Source organism: Mus caroli, unplaced genomic scaffold (genome assembly GCF_978045245.1).
Source record: "Mus caroli unplaced genomic scaffold, Mus_caroli_1 scaffold_1, whole genome shotgun sequence".
NCBI classification, from domain to species: domain Eukaryota; kingdom Metazoa; phylum Chordata; class Mammalia; order Rodentia; family Muridae; genus Mus; species Mus caroli.
Window position 1 is genome coordinate 154,448,101 of NW_028227256.1, and position 18,459 is coordinate 154,466,559.

The 18,459-nt window shown below is 40.1% G+C and overlaps 1 protein-coding gene across 5 annotated transcripts in view; it reads right to left on the bottom strand.

The window, feature by feature from the left end:
• Ralgps2 (Ral GEF with PH domain and SH3 binding motif 2) overlaps nucleotides 1-18,459 on the bottom strand; it is a 137,244-nt gene that overhangs the window by 102,439 nt on the left and 16,346 nt on the right. For all 5 annotated transcript variants that reach the window (XM_021173203.2, XM_021173192.2, XM_021173198.3 and 2 more), the window contains exon 2: nucleotides 3,419-3,558. In XM_021173203.2, the coding sequence (XP_021028862.1) occupies nucleotides 3,419-3,475 (57 nt within the window). In that variant the 5' untranslated portion in view covers nucleotides 3,476-3,558. The remainder of the gene's footprint in view (nucleotides 1-3,418; nucleotides 3,559-18,459) is intronic.

Here is an 18,459-nt window from a genome sequence, read left to right on the forward strand (position 1 = left end):
GGTAACACAATCACAAAGGAACTCACACAATATGTATTCACTGATAAGTGGATATTAGCCCAAAACTTAGGATATCCAAGATATAAGATACAATTTACTAAACGCATGAAACTCAAGAAGAATGAAGACCAAAATGTGGACACTGTGCCCCTTCTTAGAATTGGGAACAAAACACCCATGGAAGGAGTTACAGAGACAAAGCTTGGAGCTGTGATGAAAGGATGGACCATCTAGAGACTGCCGTATCCAGGGATCCATCCCATAATCAGCTTCTAAACGCGGACACCATTGCATACACTAGCAAGATTTTGCTGAAAGGACCCAAAGATAGCTGTCTCTTGTGAGACTATGCAGGGGCCTAGCAAACACAGGAATGGATGCTCACAGTCATCTATTGGATGTATCACAGGGCTCCCAATGGAGAAGCTAGAGAAAGTACCCAAGGAGCTAAAGGGATCTGCAACCCTATAGTTGGAACAACATTATGAACTAACCAGTACCCCGGAGCTCTTGTCTCTAGCTGCATATGTATCGAAAGATGGCCTATTCGGCCATCACTGGAAAGAGAGGTCCATTGGACTTGCAAACTTTATATGCCCCAATATAGGGGAATGCCAGGGCCAAAAGAATGGGAATGGGTGGGTAGGGAAGTGGGGGGGCGCTATGGGGGACTTTTGGGATAGCATTGGAAATGTAATTGAGGAAAATATGTAATAAAAAATATTAAAAAAAAAGAAAAAAAAAAGAAATCTAAAGCTTAAGCTGAAGTAGAGAATACATGTTTTTAACTGCACTGTCTCACCACAGCAGAACTATTTAAAACATAGACCTTGTTGTCCTCACTTGTCATACAGAAAGTTTATTAGCCTGAAGCCTAACATAATTTACTTACTTTTAGAAGAAACTATTTTTATGCAAATAAAAGGATCTGTTTTATCTGATAGATATTTGCACACTGCTTCCAGTGAATTACAGTAGGTGTCTCTGGATACACAGTTACAAATACACTAACCACAGACACATGAGACATTTAAGAAATATGGTTTTAATATAACAAGTAAACACACAAACAATCTGTCTCAGGGAAGAAAAACTATGAACAAATTTATACAAGAAAATGAGTTGTTTTTTTAAGTTATAGTTTCAAAAATAACTCCCATCTGTTTATAGAAAAAGGATTTGTTAAAAATACAGTATTTAAAATATATCTTAAAGATGAAATTTCTTTTCTATGTGGAAGAAAGGGAAACACAGGAAGAAGGAAAAATCCCATGTGTAAAATCTGACTCAGGCAAGCTGTAACAGAAGTGGGAAACGCCAACTGCTTATGAAACATCAACAGAAGTGATATTCTCTCAACAGAATGTTAAATCTCAAACAGTAGTAATGGGAATTAAGTCCACTAGACAGAAAATCTGGAGGGCTGGGAAGATGGTTTGGTGACCTGACACCCTCTTCTATCCTCCGAGGGAATTTGCACTCATGAGGAATACACACATGCATGCACACACTTCATAACAACTCCTAAAATGAAAGAATACTAATTACTACTAAATTTTAGTTAACTGAATCAGGAAAAACCAAACAGCAAACTCAGGGCAGGCATGGAGGCGCACGGCTATAACCCAAGCACTGGAAGAGAAGAGGCAGGGAGATCCTTGACTACACTGGGCTTGAGGTGAGCCGGGCTCCGTAAGATGTGGCATTTGTAAGTAAAACAAAACATTTTTTGACCAAATTTCACCCCTTCAGTGTGGGCAAGATCTATGACTTGCTTCTAATGAAGAGACTATGCAAAACAGGGATGGTATGACTTCTGTGAGTGTATCATGTAAGTTTATAATTTCGAGTTTGCTGGCTGACAGAACAGTGTGGTGCCCAAAGCCACTCAAGTAAACAAAACAACAGCAAAAATCTATCTTTACACAGGAAGCTATGAAACTGTTCTGCTATTGACAGATGTCAGGAAAGGGGTTGTCAGGCTTGCTGGTTAAGACTATTAAAGATCAATACAGTCAGGGGATTGAGGAATTAAACAGTATTCTTCTCTACCACTGTAAGAAAAACTAAAAAGAGTAGGAAATACTATAATTTTTAAGCAAAGTACTTAAGATCTATATACAAAGCAATAAAATAAAATGATGAGGAAAAAATAAATTCACAACACATGAATGCAAGAACTGACTTCCTCCTTTGGTCTTAACGTCCATTTAAACTCTAAACTACATCAGCAATGCAAACCCTTTCTATTGCTCTCCAAACGGTGGTTATATTCTCCAACAGTGTTAAAGCCAAGGTCTCCAAGGTACCTATGATGCAATTAACACGTGAATGATAAAAATTTAGTTTAAAAAACAAAAGGTCAGGCACATAGCTCATTTCCTTTAGTCCTAGCACTTGGGAGGTTCAAACAGGCAGACTGCTGGGAGTTTGAGGTCAGCACGGTCTACAAAGTGACTTCTAGGCCAGCCAAGGTTATACTGTGAGACTCTGTTTCAAAACAAATTAATAAGCACAAACCCTTAGAAATGGCTCTGTGGGTAAGGGAGCTTGCTCTCTAAGCATGAGGTTCTAAGTGTGACTACCCAGTGCCCGCCTTGTCTCATGGCAATAAGGCAAAAGGTGGCAGAAAAAGACACCCAATGACCTGTTCCAGCCTCCACATGCACACACCCAGGCATGTGAGCTTGTACACTAATATGCAAACACCACACACAAACAAATAATAGTCCTCAGAAAAATAAGCTATATATTCTTCTTGGATTATAAAGAATCTTATTTAAATATAAATACATATGTACATTTTATACAACATGAAAGTCAAAGGGGGACTAGTAAGTGAGAGGGTAAGATATCTATAGAGAAGGGAGAGCTGGACAGTGGTGGTGCACACCTTTCATTCCAGCACTCAGGAGGCAGAGGCAGGGGGATCTTGAGTTCAAGACCAGCCTGGTCTACAGACCAAGTTCCAGGACAGCCAGTTCTACACAGAGAAACCTGCCTTAACAAGAGAGACAGGGAGTTAGGGGGAGGAGAACATAAGAGAAGGTACAATGGGTGGAGAGACAACCCACTGCATGTCTTTCTCATATACAGAGAACCTAGGTGTGTGTGTGTGTGTGTGTGTGTGTGTGTGTGTGTGTATTCAAAGCTGAAGAATAGTATTTGAGAATACTATTTGTAAGGAGAAGGAAACTAGCAAGTGGGTGAAGAGGGAGGGGAACAAATATGACCAAGGTACAAAGACGTAACAATAAAATCTATTATTGTGTCTGATAAATAAGAAAGAGTAGTTGAAGACAAGCTGTAGAAGTGGCCTAGTCCTTTGCTCACATTGATTGTAAAAATGTAACCAAACGTAATCTTTAGACATTTAGAAAACAGGTAAGAAACTTTACAACACGGTGTTACATCTCACCTCGGAAATAGTGGCTGCGATATTAACATTGCTTGCCTGCCCGTTCATTAGGTCCATGCTTTCCTCATCAGCCCCTGAGCCTACAGTAACAGCAACAGAGGTCTGATTACTTCATGTCCAAGGCCACAAATACATCATTCCTGTTGGAAAAAAACAAAGAAGAAATTAAAATGTGTGTCTTTCTAAGTTCAAGAAAACCACCATGCCACTGGTGCACTAGGGAGAGGCTGTGATTGTGCTGAGGTCTTCATTTTAGCCAAGTCACTGTGTCCCAAGGATCAGGATTGCAATGGTGCCAGTACTCGCTACGATTAGTCTTCATAGGTGAAATAAAACTATGACTTTCCCCACTAAGTGATACCGTGAGGGAAAGAATTAGACTGCACAGTATTTTTAGTTTAAACTAAATAACAAGCATTTAAAATGTGGCAAAGTAATACATCCCCCAGCTCAGTTTCCCAGATTTAGATGCAACCTCTAGGTTAACAATGCAGAAGAGACTTGCCTTTATTATTCCCCTACCAAGACACCACTAACACTTAAAAATATAAGACATGTACAAAAGAACAATGCAAGACGTGTCCATATGTGTGGAGGGATTAAGGTTTGTTGAATACCCTCAATCCATTATCCCACTGAAAACACGAGTTAAGGGAAAATACTGTACTCACGCTCTGACAAAAAAAAATGCCACTGCTATTCCCTGGCACAGAGAATAGCCTCTGGGGCAGCATCGGGCAGGTGAGGACAGAGAACCGTGACTCAAGACATCTAAGATGCTAGCCAGGCATTCTTTCCATTAACACCATTCTTCCTTTCTACCTTAAAATCACAGTGTTCACTGATTTTACTGTCTTTCCTAAATAACATAGTATAATTTCTTCTTTTCCGTAAAATAACAGGAAAACAGACTTTAAGTTCATTTCCAAATTTAAATACCTATTTTTATCATAAAAGAAACTGTAAGTTGGGTATTCTAGACTATTTACCATACAGAATAAGTATAAACTCTACCAAGTCTATTATACCCTTTCTCTACAAAGCTCAGGCTCTGTTGGACCTAGCGATGCAAGCCTGCAATCCCAGCTAGGCAGGGGTCTTAAGGCAAGATGATCACAAACTCAAGGGCAGACTAGACAACTTATTAGAGGGAGAGGGAAGGCTGGGGATCCAGCTCTGTAGTAGAATGTGTATGTCTAAGGATCTAGGCTCAATTCCCAGTACAGACTCCCCTCCAACTCCCAAAGAAATCAAGACTGCTTATAGTCTGCATACCAACACAACAAGTCAACTTTTCTGTACTGTCTCCTTATGTACAAAATGTGCAACAATGAGTATCTACTTCCCAGAGCTGTGCTGAAGAAAACTGAGCTAAGATGCACTTGCATATGGTAAATATGCCTCTGTAGCAATGCAGTGAGGGTGCAGATGTTTTCATTATCTACTTAATGAACATAAAGTTTAAATGTAATAGTCTTCTAAATAAAGAAAAAAAGACAAAAACTGTTTAAATACACTGCTGGCACTCAGAGTATATCTGGTGAGTGTCATGAGAATCCTACACAGAAAGAGTGAGTGTTCCTCAGACAGACCAAAACATGTTCCTGGGGTTTCAAAAGCTCCAAAATGATAACTGCTGACAGCAACTTTCAAGCCATGCTAAATTTCTAAACTAAATACATTTGAATTAATAGGATTTAGGAACCATTTACAGAGTCAGTATGGCAATAAAGAGCACGAAACTTCCTTCCAGCTCACACTATCGCACCACACAGGCCACTGCTAGGATGAGGCTGATGATGCTTGCTCTCTAAAAGAACAGCTTGTGCTGGGTACGGTGAGCCACACCTGTTACCCGGACCCTAGGAGCCCAAGAGCAGCCTAAGCTACACAGAAAGTTCCAGGCCAGCCCCGGCTTCACAGTGAGACCCAATCGTAAACAAGTAAGTATTTAAAAACCCAGCTTTATAATGCATTATGCATTAATACAATTCAATCTTGTTTCCTTTACCTGCTTTCAACTTTACTCCTGGTACAGAAGGGGGTAGTTTTGAAACCGCACCTTACTCTGCAAACCAGACTGGTCTAGAACTTACTAGAGCCTAAGGTGATCTAATATTTTCTGGCAATAGCACTCATTTTGTAATAAAATGTTTTCAAGTGATTTCCTACACTGTGACATAGAACAAGAATCCATAAATCTAGAGAGCCCCCTAGTGTTAAGAAAAAGATTTTTATTTAATTGTAAAAAAGATTGTATCTTTAACCTACATGTTAGATATATAAATTTTATTACTATTTACTGAATAGAGGTAATACAGACTAAAAATAAGCGTCAATACACTTGAATAAGGTTTTTTTTTTTGCTTGCTTTCAATCTGTGTGTGTGTGTGTGTGTGTGTGTGTGTGTGTGTGTGTTTTAAACTAACTACAGAACTTAGACTGAGGCCGGGCGTGGTGGCGCACGCCTTTAATCCCAGCACTCGGGAGGCAGAAGCAGTCAGATTTCTGAGTTCGAGGCTAGCCTAGTTTACAGAGTGAGTTCCAGGACAGCCAGGGCTACACAGAGAAACCCTGTCTCAAAAAAACCAAAAAAAAAAAAAAAAAAAAAAAAAAAAAACCAACAACAACAAAACAAAAACAAAAACTTAAACTGGCCACAAATCCACAGTAAGCCTGTTTTTGTCTGTTTTGTCATTAAAATATTTCATGAGTTATATTAAAATCCATTATGTGGGAAACTGAAAAAAATATGCATCTCAAGACAAATTAAATAAAACAGATATATATTGTAGTTTATTTCATTTTCCTAGGAATATGAAGTGGCACTCTCATTCATGACTACATATATCATAATAACTATTTTCTTAGTTAAGTTCACTAACTCAACTTACTCTCTTTTCTACTTCTGAAGACATTTATTTGGCTGTCTTCTGGTTCTTTCAAATAAGCAATATCAGCCCTTAGACAGAAAACCTTGAAATATGCAGTCTTAGACTCTTGCTTTGGTTCATAAACTAGATCATTAAACTGCACCCAATCAACCATTTAGCCTCCAAAGTGACCATCTTTTCAAGGGTTCTTCCAATACCAAACAAAGTATTTTTCTTTTTCCCCTTAATAAACAAACAAGGGATAAAAGCTGACAAAAAAAGTTCCCTATGGACTGATCTGAGTGCACAGCTGCACATTTTTGCCTCTGCGTGTAACTAAACTGTATTTCCTTTAGCACCTGAGTCTATGTGTGCACTCTTCTCTGTGTTGAGGACTATCCTGTAATACTCCCACTAGGGAACACAGAGACTTACTGCCAGCGCCAGAGGTCATTGCTGAGTTTGCCAGATACCACTATGCTGTTACTTCTTGACTCATCAAGTCACGCTTCAGTTGCTCTGACTAGGGAAACCTCTAGGCTTCAATCTAACAAGGTTTCAGTTTCTGTTGCCTCTCCATCTCTACTCCAGCTGCAGTTACACAGTTTATTCTAGTTTGAAGTTTATAGAGAAAACTTTCAGTTTGTACTGTTGGCTTTTATTCTTCAACACCACTAACTGTCAGCCTCACCCTGCTTCATGTATTTAATAATAAATGTATACTATTCAGTAACCAACTGAAATGTTGAGTATCTATGAATCGGACCACTTTTGGTACAGTACTATATGATTATCCATGCTATTTATAGGTCACAAAAGTTCAATTTATTATGATAGAAATTTCAAAAGAATGGGTTCTGCTAAATATCTGAGTTACAAAAGGTTCCCTGCCTAACATCCCCCACAAAGTGGCATTTTCACACTGTTTATTTTATCTTTTATCGTCTTTTAGTTCCTTGATGTTAAAGAATAACATTTTTAAAAGAAAATTAAAACATTATCCTTCCTCTTTGCATTCATACACATATATTTCATCTAGTCATCTACTTACTACATACCTGTTGAAAGAATGAGTGGATGCCTGAACAAAGCAACCATGCACAGGGCAGGATTATACACAAGCCAGACAAGCGGTAAAAACATTGGAAATGGGATTTAAATATTACATACAAGTCCACAAAGCGACAGGTTAAGATTCAGTCATTTGACCATTTCTAGTAACATAGTTGACAAAATAATCTAAAAACATGCTGTGCTTCATGAGAAACTTAGAAAAAGAGTCTGAATTTTACTTCCCAGCTGAAGAGAAAAGACAAGGCCACTAAAAAATAAAAACAGAACCAAGGCCTACACCCTCACCTTCCAGCCCCACCCCACCCATCTCCATCTGAAGCAGAGCTAGAGAGGTCAGAGTCTGGCCCATCGGTGGCAAGATGCTCAGGAGGAAAATGTGTCTTGACCAGGCAGATCTATAAACTTAACTGTGTTGGCCTGGACTTACTGTTGAGGTCAGAAGACAGAATCTATTCCAGACACATACATTACCATCATGGCCCAAGACCCTCAACATAAGAAATCCACGTTAAAATATGTTCACAATGCCAGGCATATCTGTGACTTTGAGGTCACCCTGGTCTACATAGAGAGCTCTAGGCCAGCAAGACTACACAGTAAGACACTGCCTTAAAAATAAAGTTCACAGCAGTTGTAGTTCTTCAACAGACAGTGGAATCAAACCTGAGCATGGAATACATGATATATACCAGTCAAGCAAAGCCTCACTGACAGACTCAATACAGAAGCACCAGCCACTCCATGAGCACACAACCTACTGTAAACAACAGGGAGCAACAGTGACTGTGATTACCTCTCACCAAAACTACCAGAGAGACCCGACATAGCAGATGGATTAAAATCAGTGGCTTTCAAAGAAGGAAGGCTTAAAGAGAAATAAGAGTTTAAAACAAAATTACTATTCACTACAGAAGCACCATACCAAACTCTACTCAAGAGGGAATTCATGGTAAATAAACAGGAAGGTAATACACAAAGCACCGTCCAAATGGAGACACCATGTAAGAAGTAAAAATCAGGGTAAACCCTACATGCCCTGAGAGCAGATCCAAAAGAGCCGATGAAACAAGGCAAGCGCTCAAGACCCAGGCTGAAGTTTCCAGAACTCAGGAGATGGGAGGGACTCATACTCTGGGCCACCCTTAAGCAGGACAAACAAAAAGAACTGTATTCTTCGTGCACTACTTTAAACCTGCAAGTAATTCTTTTAAAAGGGATTTAAAAGGCAAAATACTTCTAACAACAATAAAACCCTGAAGATTTCACATCACCGGCAAAAAGAAAGTAAGGGCTTCAAAGTGCCCAGAGAAAACAGGCATCAGCTTAGAAACCTAGCCCAGCTAAGGAGCGGGCCCAGCAGTTAGGAGCCCACACTGCTCTTGCCCAGCACCCTCCATAAACAGCGCCCACACCTCCCCTACAGCTGCCATGGTCCATCATCTGCACTCACATGCACATACCACTCCCCACTACACACACACATGCACACACAACTACAAACAAACATTTTTGAAGAGAGAGAGAACAGGGTTGGGGGTCACTGGCAAGAGCGTAGTGGTAGAGCTCTTGCCTTGAGTTTTGTTCTCAACTGGGCAGGGGTAGGGGTGTGGGGAACCACAAAAACATTTTCAAGGGATTGGTGCACCACAAAATACTTCAGAGAATAAAAAAACATGAAAAACTATTTCCTGTTTAAGTTTATAACAACTGGAAGAAAACTTCAGAGAAGAAATAATTATTTTAACCATGATTAAGACACTAATATTTTTGGAGCTTTGCCAAAAAGTTTTAGAAGTTCATAATTAACTCCTATTACTAGCCTTTTCATGAACAATATTCTGCTTTTATAAGGAAAGGCTAAGCAACTGTTTTCATGCAAAGTCTGGTCATACATCTTATTCATTGGCTACAACAATATAATGTACAACAATGAGGCTAACATTTATGGGGTACTTTCTACAAGGAGGCCATGCAATTTATCCTTAATATACCCAATCAACCTCCAAGGGAGTCTATTTTTTTAATTATTTATTTTGTGAAAATATAAATGCACACCTCCCTTTCCTCTCCTTAAACCCTCCACACCCCTCCTTACTCTCCTCCAAACTGATGGCCTCTTTCTACATTATTTTTACTATATAGATATATATGTATATCTATACACAAATGCAACCTGTTCAGTCTGTTTAATATAACTTGCATGTATGTTTTCAGGGCTGACCACTTGGTATTAGATAGTCAATCTGTCCTTATACCTACAGAGAGGTTTAGTCCTCATCTTGCATCAAGGAAACTTCTCTTTGCAACAAATGGAGACCATTACAGAATATGACAACCAATCAAAATGCAGAGGTTGTGGAGCCCCGTCCCATTGGATACATCTACAACAGAACTCCAGCTCAAGGAACTTGTGGAAGAGGGGGCAGAAAGAGCCAGAGGATCAGGGAGTTGTTTGTGAGATGTGTGTCCTAGGAAATGTCAGAAGCTACACTCCAAGTCTCACCAATACAAACATAGACATTCTGAGGTGACGGGAGAGCGGAACACAGGAGGCCTCAGCTCTACATAAACAACTGCTAAAGGCAACTAAGGAATGAGAGACAGAGAGAGAGAGAGAGAGAGAGAGAGAGAGAGAGAGAGAGAGAGAAAGAGAAAGAGAAAGAGAAAGAGAAAGAGAAAGAGAAAGAGAAAGAGAAAGAGAAAGAGAAAGAGAAAGAGAAAGAGAAAGAGAAAGAGAAAGAGAAAGAGAAAGAGAAAGAGAAAGAGAAAGAGAAAGAGAAAGAGAAAGAGAAAGAGAAAGAGAAAGAGAAAGAGAAAGAAAGAAACTGGCTTCCCCAGGCAAGAATACAGCAAATGGTTATCCAAAACCACTTTAAAGAGGGCGAACAACTTGTTTACAATGTTGAGATGGACAGCCTGAAGAGAGGGAGAAAAAAAGGACAGATGAAGGGGAACCTAAAAGTTTGTTCCTACTCTGATCAAACTTAAAATATGGCTAGCAATGAAAAGAGCAAGAAAAACAAAGAAACTACTGTATTGTGATTCAGTTTCAAGAATCAGGTGATTTCTATAAAAGTAGGACTCTAAGGTGATAAAAGAGAGACAAGCTGAAGAGTAAAAGGAAATCAAAACCATGATGAAATAGTAGAAACAATACAAACACGCAAATTTAAAAGGCATTATTAAGAAAAGATGCGACACGGAAGCCTGGCCTGCCACACATGAAGAATCTCTGATGAGCTCTGGGCAGGCTCGAAGCAGCAGGACTGTACAAGTCTCAACAGTCAAGCAGAGACATGTAGGCTAGCAGAGACAGGAACTGGGAATCACCAACAGTTTCTGTAAGGAAATCATCCTAGGAAACTATTACCTGTCTTTAAGACAAAACTGGCATTCAGGTCCTTTCCCATCAATGTTCTCAAACCTCTTCTCTTCAGGACCCTCCTTTAGATGTTTTTTCTACAAACCACGCACGTTCACACTCTAGCCGTTTGACTTCAGCCTTCTTCATACATTATCACTCCACCTAACTCAGAATTCTTGGTCACACAGAAAACACAGTCTCTAACAGATAACATCAAAAAGAAAAAAAAAAATGTAATCTCCCTGAATCCATGAATAATTCACACTGCCCTCCTTGCTTAAGAGTCAAATAAAATGATAAAACGGTGTAAAAACAGGGAATACGGAGCTTCAGTTACAGGTCTAACCAAGAATGTTTTACTGGCAAATTATTTTCTTAGGGAAAAAGGAGATGAGTTTACATATTTAATAAAAACACTACATCTTCAGTATGCTGTATACCTGTGCAGTTCTAAACGGCTGCTTTACCGATGATCCATCCATACCTTCAGAGTGCTAACCCCTACCTAATGTTGACAACTGACGTCTAAGTGCCGGCTGAACCTCCCTCAGCTCTAATGCTTGAGGACTAGAAATGGTTCAAATTTCAGAGTTTCTCAAATTTTGGAATATTTATGCAGATGACACCAGTTGAATAACTTTAAAAGTTTCCTACTTTGAAGTGTTTCAAATCTTCTAAGGATACTTAGTATCTATAAATTAACCATGTTATCAGCGTATTCAAATATATAAAATGTATTCTCAGTTCAAGACTAAAAGGTCGCTTATCCTTGGCATGAAATGTAAAAAATATAAGCTATACTTAAGTCTAAATCTGAGAGTAGCTAGAATTTCAAACAATGGTGATAGTTCTCATGGACATGAGCACACCCTGAAACTGTGAGAGAGTGAGGTCTGGACAGACTCCCATTGCTTGAAGCCAAGCATAATGACAGGGTTAGCAATTTCACACACCACCCAAGAAGCAAAAGGGGGAAACGCTGGTAATGTTAAGTGAATCTACTACATGTTTAGAGTGTCATGTCAGAACAACTAAATAAACCACCTTCCAGGAAGCCTTACTCACTCACTAAATGATTGTTTGAGTTAAAACATCTATTTATACTTTATATTTGTTTCTAAATGCTTAAGGCATACATTTAAGAAGTCTGAGAAAGGAGGTTTTCAAAACTAAGTCAGCATATTAAACTAGAAGGGAGGGGATAAAGACAGCAACAAAGTGCTTCTTCTACCCTGTAGCCATCTAGTACCTGAGCTGAAGTACATGGTACTCAAGGCAAAACATTGGAATGCTGGACCATTGCCAGCATGGGGGCACACTAGTCCAATCACCAGCATGGTGGCACAGTAATTCATCACTAGCATGGGGCACATGCCCATAAATACAACTCCCCCCCCCATATTTGTAATTTAAAATACCAAAATATTCTTTTAAAGAGTATATAGACTGAGCAGTTTGCATTTGTGTGTTTGTATAATTTATATGTAATATTATGTAAATATATATCAATTATTACTGAAAAAAAAGCCATAAATATGAAAAGATTAAGAACGGCTATATAGGAGGGAGGAAAAGGAAGGGGAAATAATACAATTATAATCTCAAAAAATAAAAGAAATAAATTTTAAAAAAGAACTCTAGCCTCTACTATACCAAAACATGCACATAGGTTAACTATACATAAATGTGCTCTAAACATTGTTTCACTATGTAGTTTTGCTGGGAGTTTATACATTCTGGTCAGACTCTGTACTCAAGACTGGCTCTTAGAAGTCCACTTAACTCACAATACTATGTACTTGAGGGTTTTTTTAAGCATGCTTATATAATACTAGCAATCAAAGCATGAAAACAACCCAATTGAATCCTAAGTAGATTTACAGTCTAGCAAAGTGTGCTGCTGTGAGGTCATGAGGGAACACACTGGCATGGGAGGAAAGCTGATTACTATCAGCTCTCCTAGGTCTCCCGCTTGCCAACTGTGAATGTGCCTTGGGACTTCTCAGTCTCTCTGACTACAGGGCCAACTCCTTAATGTGTGCACATGTATACATGTTGTGCATATATGTACAAAATGTATTAAAAGAGCTTTTCATTATCTATAAAAATCTATTAAAATATATACACAATTATTCTAAAGGGATATATATATACACACACGTCTCTGTGTGTGTGTGTGTGTATCTTCTTGGTTGTTTCTGTGGAGAATCCTGGTATGCTATTCTTATAATTTCACTTATAGTTTGAAACTATTTCCAAATATATAAAAGGAAATTAAATTCTCCTGAATTACAAAACTCTCCACCTTGAAAAATTCAGTTATCTAAGCAAGCTACATGTCTAGTAGAAAGTACAGCTTTACCGATAGGTGGCGATATAGGTCACTTGTTCAGTCAGCAACATGAACAGACAGCCGGAATGTACTCAAGAATGGCTTTTCTGGACTGAGTTACAGATAGACAAGTATTTTTGCCTGAAGCTAAAGGGAAGAATAACAGAGATGAATATTACTGAAAAGGTAAAGGTATTTTAAAGATCTCAACTGGGGTTGTATTTCAAATCCCAGATCTTTCCATGTTTTGATACCCCTCATACCTAGCATGCTCCTCAACCCTTCTCCTGTTCCCATGGAGAATCTTAGCTACAAAACCTTGCTGTAAACTGATGAAATGTGTTAAGATGAAAGGAAGGGAAAGAGAGAAAAGAGAAAAGCATATCTGCGAACCCGCTGCTTCATTCCATTTCTCAGATTTATGTGCCAGAGCACCAACCCAATGCTGAGCTCATGTGTGCTCATCTATAATGGGTTAACCAGAGATGGGTGGGTTCTAACTGTACATCTGCTTGCTTATCCTTGGCACTTTCTTCATAGCCAGACCATCTTTCTTATCCTTTCTCATATGCTCAACTGCTGTGAAAATGACAGAGTGGCAGGAGATAAATTGTCTGTCTGTCTCTGTCTCTCTGTCTCTCTCTCTCTTGGTGGCAGTTCATTACAAGAACAAACAATACAATTAATAGTATAAACAAAGGCGAAGAGAGGCAAAAAAAACCTCTTTTTATTAGAACAATGAAAATAGTGTGAATGTAACAGTGAGCAAAATTCAAGAAAGAAATTTGAAGTATGAGGACTGAGTGTGGAGAAACGGATATAAAGGGTGAGCACGGTCTGTCACAGAGATGAGGCCTGGACTTTATCCTGCCCCCCCAGTATGGATGAGTTCTTATAAATGCACTGCTAACTGACAAGCTCGAAAATCTGACTTAGAAAGTTAAAATATACAGACAAAGAGACTAAGAACCCTGTCTGTCATTCCTACAAATGAATACCTTTATAACTTCAAGTATAACAAACCCTTGACACTATGAGGGATCTGTCCCAAAACACCTCGAAAGACCCCACCTTTGAAAACACTATAATGGCACACAAAACACTAAGGTATAATTTTCTTTTTAGTCTTACAAACAGTTAATAATTCTAAGAAGTCTGAAATGACACATACTTCTAGATTTCTTTCCAGTCACTATGAATTATCTCCAACAAAGGTTACTACACAGAATAACATATTAATAAATCATACTGGAATGTGCTTTACTGGGTAATAGACTGGGTTCAAATCTCTGCTCAGCATAAATGATAAATTATTAAGTGTTACACCCTCCTGGTCACTCACAGAATGGTGAAAACCACAAGCCTCAGTACAAGAAAGCTAGAGATCTACTACACTAGTATCTAACCAGCCAAATGAACACGGCATTCTCTAGTGCTAAGCATCCCACAAACTAAGGGTGGGTGCTTGTTTCTTGGCAGTACTGAGAGTGGACCTGTATCATCGGGTATGCAAGGCCAGCACTCTACCACTGGGCTATAGCTAAAGCTTTCCACCGATTTGAGATTATCAGATTGGGTGTGTTGGCACATGCCTATGATCCTAGTATGTAAGGAACAGGGTCGGGAGACAAGAGCTAGTCTTGGCTATATAATAAGCTCAAGTATGAAACCCTATCTCAAAAAAGGAAGGAAAGGAGGAGGGGTAGAAGTGACTGGTTTGCAAAATATATGTGGCTTCTATGGATCCAGATTCAACCAGCTATAAAATGTGAGGAAAAATTGCATTGGACATGCATATTTTTATCATTCCCTAAACAATACACTGTCACTACTTTATACAGCATTTATATTGGGCTACATATTGTAAATAACCTAGATCTTAGGAAGATCTGCACAGGCTATATGAAAATACTGTAACTTTTTTTCTTGATAGCCTTCCCATGATGCCAGGCTGACCTTGAATTTACAATCTTCTCACCTCTACTTTCTAACCTGAGATTATAGGTCTGCCTATACCATCATGCCCAGCTACTACACAATTTAAAGTAGAGTACTTGAAGATCTGCAGACTTTGGTAACTAATAATACTTGGGAAGGAATTACTATGCTTATATAATTTATAGCGTGAGCATGAACGCTCGTGCACACGCGCACACGCACACATTAAATTAATTAGCAGAGGGATTCCTCCTAGAGCTGAGTAGATGGTTCAGTGGGTAAAAGGCTTGTCACACAAGTATGAGGACCTAAGTCCTGATCTCTGACATCCACACAAAAGCCCTCAGGCATGCTGCTAACACAAGCGCTGGAAGGGCAGAGAGAAGCAGATTTCTGGAGTTCACCAGCCAGTCAATGAGTTCCAGGGCAGTGAGAGCTCCTGTCTTTAAGAATTAGGGAAGAAAGTGAGGAAGATACCTGGCCTCCACATACTACATAAGCACATGCATGAACTTGCACAAACACACAGACATGTGTGCGCGCGCACACACACACACTCACACACACGAAGTGTATATCAGTGTATATAAGTTAGTCATTAGGAAAATGTAAATTAAGCCTCAATTTGATAGTACTACAAACACATTGGATGGCTGTGGTTTTTGAGATGAAGCTCTAGACTGCCTTTACCGGGCGCTGAGAACCGGCTCTCTGATGATGACTTACTCCTGAACAACTTCCTGGTCTTGTTATAACCAAGAAAAGACAGTTTACTGCGTAAACAGTGAAGTGTTTTGGACACTGGAATACTGTCCTTTATTGGTTCTAAGAGCCCTCTAAGGTAACTACTAACATACAAACAGTAAGGTGGGGTTGCAGGGCCTAGGGGAAGGAACTCTCAACAAACAGTCTCTAGAAAGTTCCACTTCTCATCTTCACCTCCCACCAAAGGAAGACTTCTCTGTCACACTTCATTTGCTAAACTCCTTCAGATTTGCCTGCCAAAGAGAAAATGTCAGGATATTCACAGAAAAATCTTACATCTTAGATGAGTCTTAGCAAGTAGAATCCATGCAGAGACATGCAGAGTATAAATTTATGCGAAGGGGCCACCCCAGGGTTCCGTCTCAAACCTGGCACAGAAGGCTAAATGGAGTGCCTATTAGCATATCAAGGCAGACACTGGCTATGAGGTTCTCCTGTATCCCTCAATCCCTTCCTGTGACAGAGTCCTCCCAGCTGCAAACCCGCCCCTACCCTAAACTAATGCAGCCCAGAGGCTGGGCTGCCCTTCTCCCTTCCCCTTCCCTAGATAACCCAGCCATTCTGGCTGTGCCAGGCCTTACACCCCTTCCCCCTTTCGGCCTCTGAGTCTCCTGATTCTGCTCTCTCCACATGGCTCAGTTCAGGGTCTTGCACACGCTGGACCCTCCAAGATGTCTGCCTCCATCTACAACAAATCTTCTCCTCCACCAGGCTTAGGACTCCTTTTTCGTTCTCTATCACCCACCAGGAAAAACTTTTTACAAAGCCTTAAGAATGGATAAAATGGCATGTACAATTCTTTGGAGAGAGAGAAAGGAGGGTGCATATATGTACAAAAAAGACCCACTCGGCAGGCAGACTTAGTGGGCTGCTGTGAGGCTCCTGCTATAGAATTAGATGCTCTTCTCTGAGAAAGCACATCCTAACTGAAACATCAGGAGAAAAGCCCCAGGCACCCAGACAGTCCAGTACCTTTAAAAAAAAGGGGGCGGGGGCTACTGAATACATATTTTAAAAAATCCTTATGTTCATGGATATACAGCTATAGTCAAGAATTGTATCCTGAGTGATGGGAATAACTAGAGGGAGAAAAGTAAGTCATAGTATTTTATTTTGGAAAGTATTTAAGCAACATACACGACTGATAAGTTAAAAGCAGAGAAAGCAGACAGCTCACTGCCTTTCTCCAAGTGTGGACGGGAAAGCCTAACTCCAAGACTATTTCCAAAGGTAAATGTGCCAGAATTTGCTGTCTGCATGTGGGCTGTGTGAGAAATGAAGAGGCTAAGGCTGTTTTATCATTCTGCTCCTTAAAGTTCATGCTATCAATAAGAATGAGCACAGTAAAAGAAACCATTTTTTTTCCATTTGCAATTGTCCACCTCAGGGGAACCAGCCCCAAATACTCACCAGCAAAGAGGAAGTGCTGATGAGAGAACCGGAAGTGACAGGCCTAAGCCTGTTGCAGTTTTGCAGGAAGCCTCAGTGGACCAGTCACCATGCACAGCCCTCTGTGCTCTCACGCACAGGCCACTGAGGAGTCTTTGAGCTCCACAACAGCACTGCACCTTTACAGAGAGTCTGCCACTCCTGGTCTAGAGCAAGGTCTAGGGGCAAACAAGCTATAATGTGACAGAAAAGAAGAGGACACAAAGCAAGAGTGGATACACTATTCCACACGCACACCAAGCAACCCCAGCCTCAGGGAGCAGCTACAGGCCAGTCTGCAGTAGCAGCAAGCTCTGTCTAAGGTCCCCATCAAACTGACTTCACAAACTCCCGGGAGTGACTATCCCAGAAGCAGAGCCTGAGGTCTCAGGACCTCAACCTCAACCACGTCATCCGTGGTCCCGAATCTTCCTCTCACCTCTACCTTGCTCTTTTAAATCGGTAAAAGACAATAAATATTTCAAACAGCTAGAGCAAAGAAGTTTGGGTATTTTTACCACAAAGAAATGAGAGAACTAGATTTACACAGTGTGTATATTACTGAAATACCAGGATACCTCAACAAATAGGTAAAGGTTTCTGTTTTTAAAGATCAGTTAAAAATAAAATTTGTAGCTCTTATATGAAAAAGAAAAAAACTACGAAGACCCAAGTATTACCATATAAAACAACTGAAGTATCTGATCTGGGAATGGAGGTCTTGGCCTATTAAGAAATACCAGCAAAAACCTGACCAAAGAGGCCCTTTTGACTCATCAGTCTTAAATACAAATTTCATGTTTTAAACAGTCACTAATTATTTCAAAACCAAAATTACACCCCAGCCCATAGTTTAAAACGAAGCTGTACTGACAGGCCTCAGTTGGACAAGGCTGGGGAACTGCCTGCACGAGGGCTGACTTCTCACAAGATAGGAAACCACTCCAAGTCTCAGACGTACATCACACACACACACACACACACACACACACACACACACCCCTGAGACACAATCTCTGCAGAGGCTTTGCTCTGTGACTTGTTCTGCCAATGAACACCCTCAGCACAGGCATGGTAAGGACCGGAGTCAGATGATCAGCTGACTTCCTCGGGGTTTCTCACCTCACCTCGCCGCAGCTCTAGCACGTGCAACTGGTTAATTCTTTGCTGAGGACTCTGTTTCCAATTGTAGGCTGCTCGGCAGTACATATTGCCTCTCTCCACTAGATGCCAATGATAACTATTAAAGCCAAATGTCCCCAGGGAG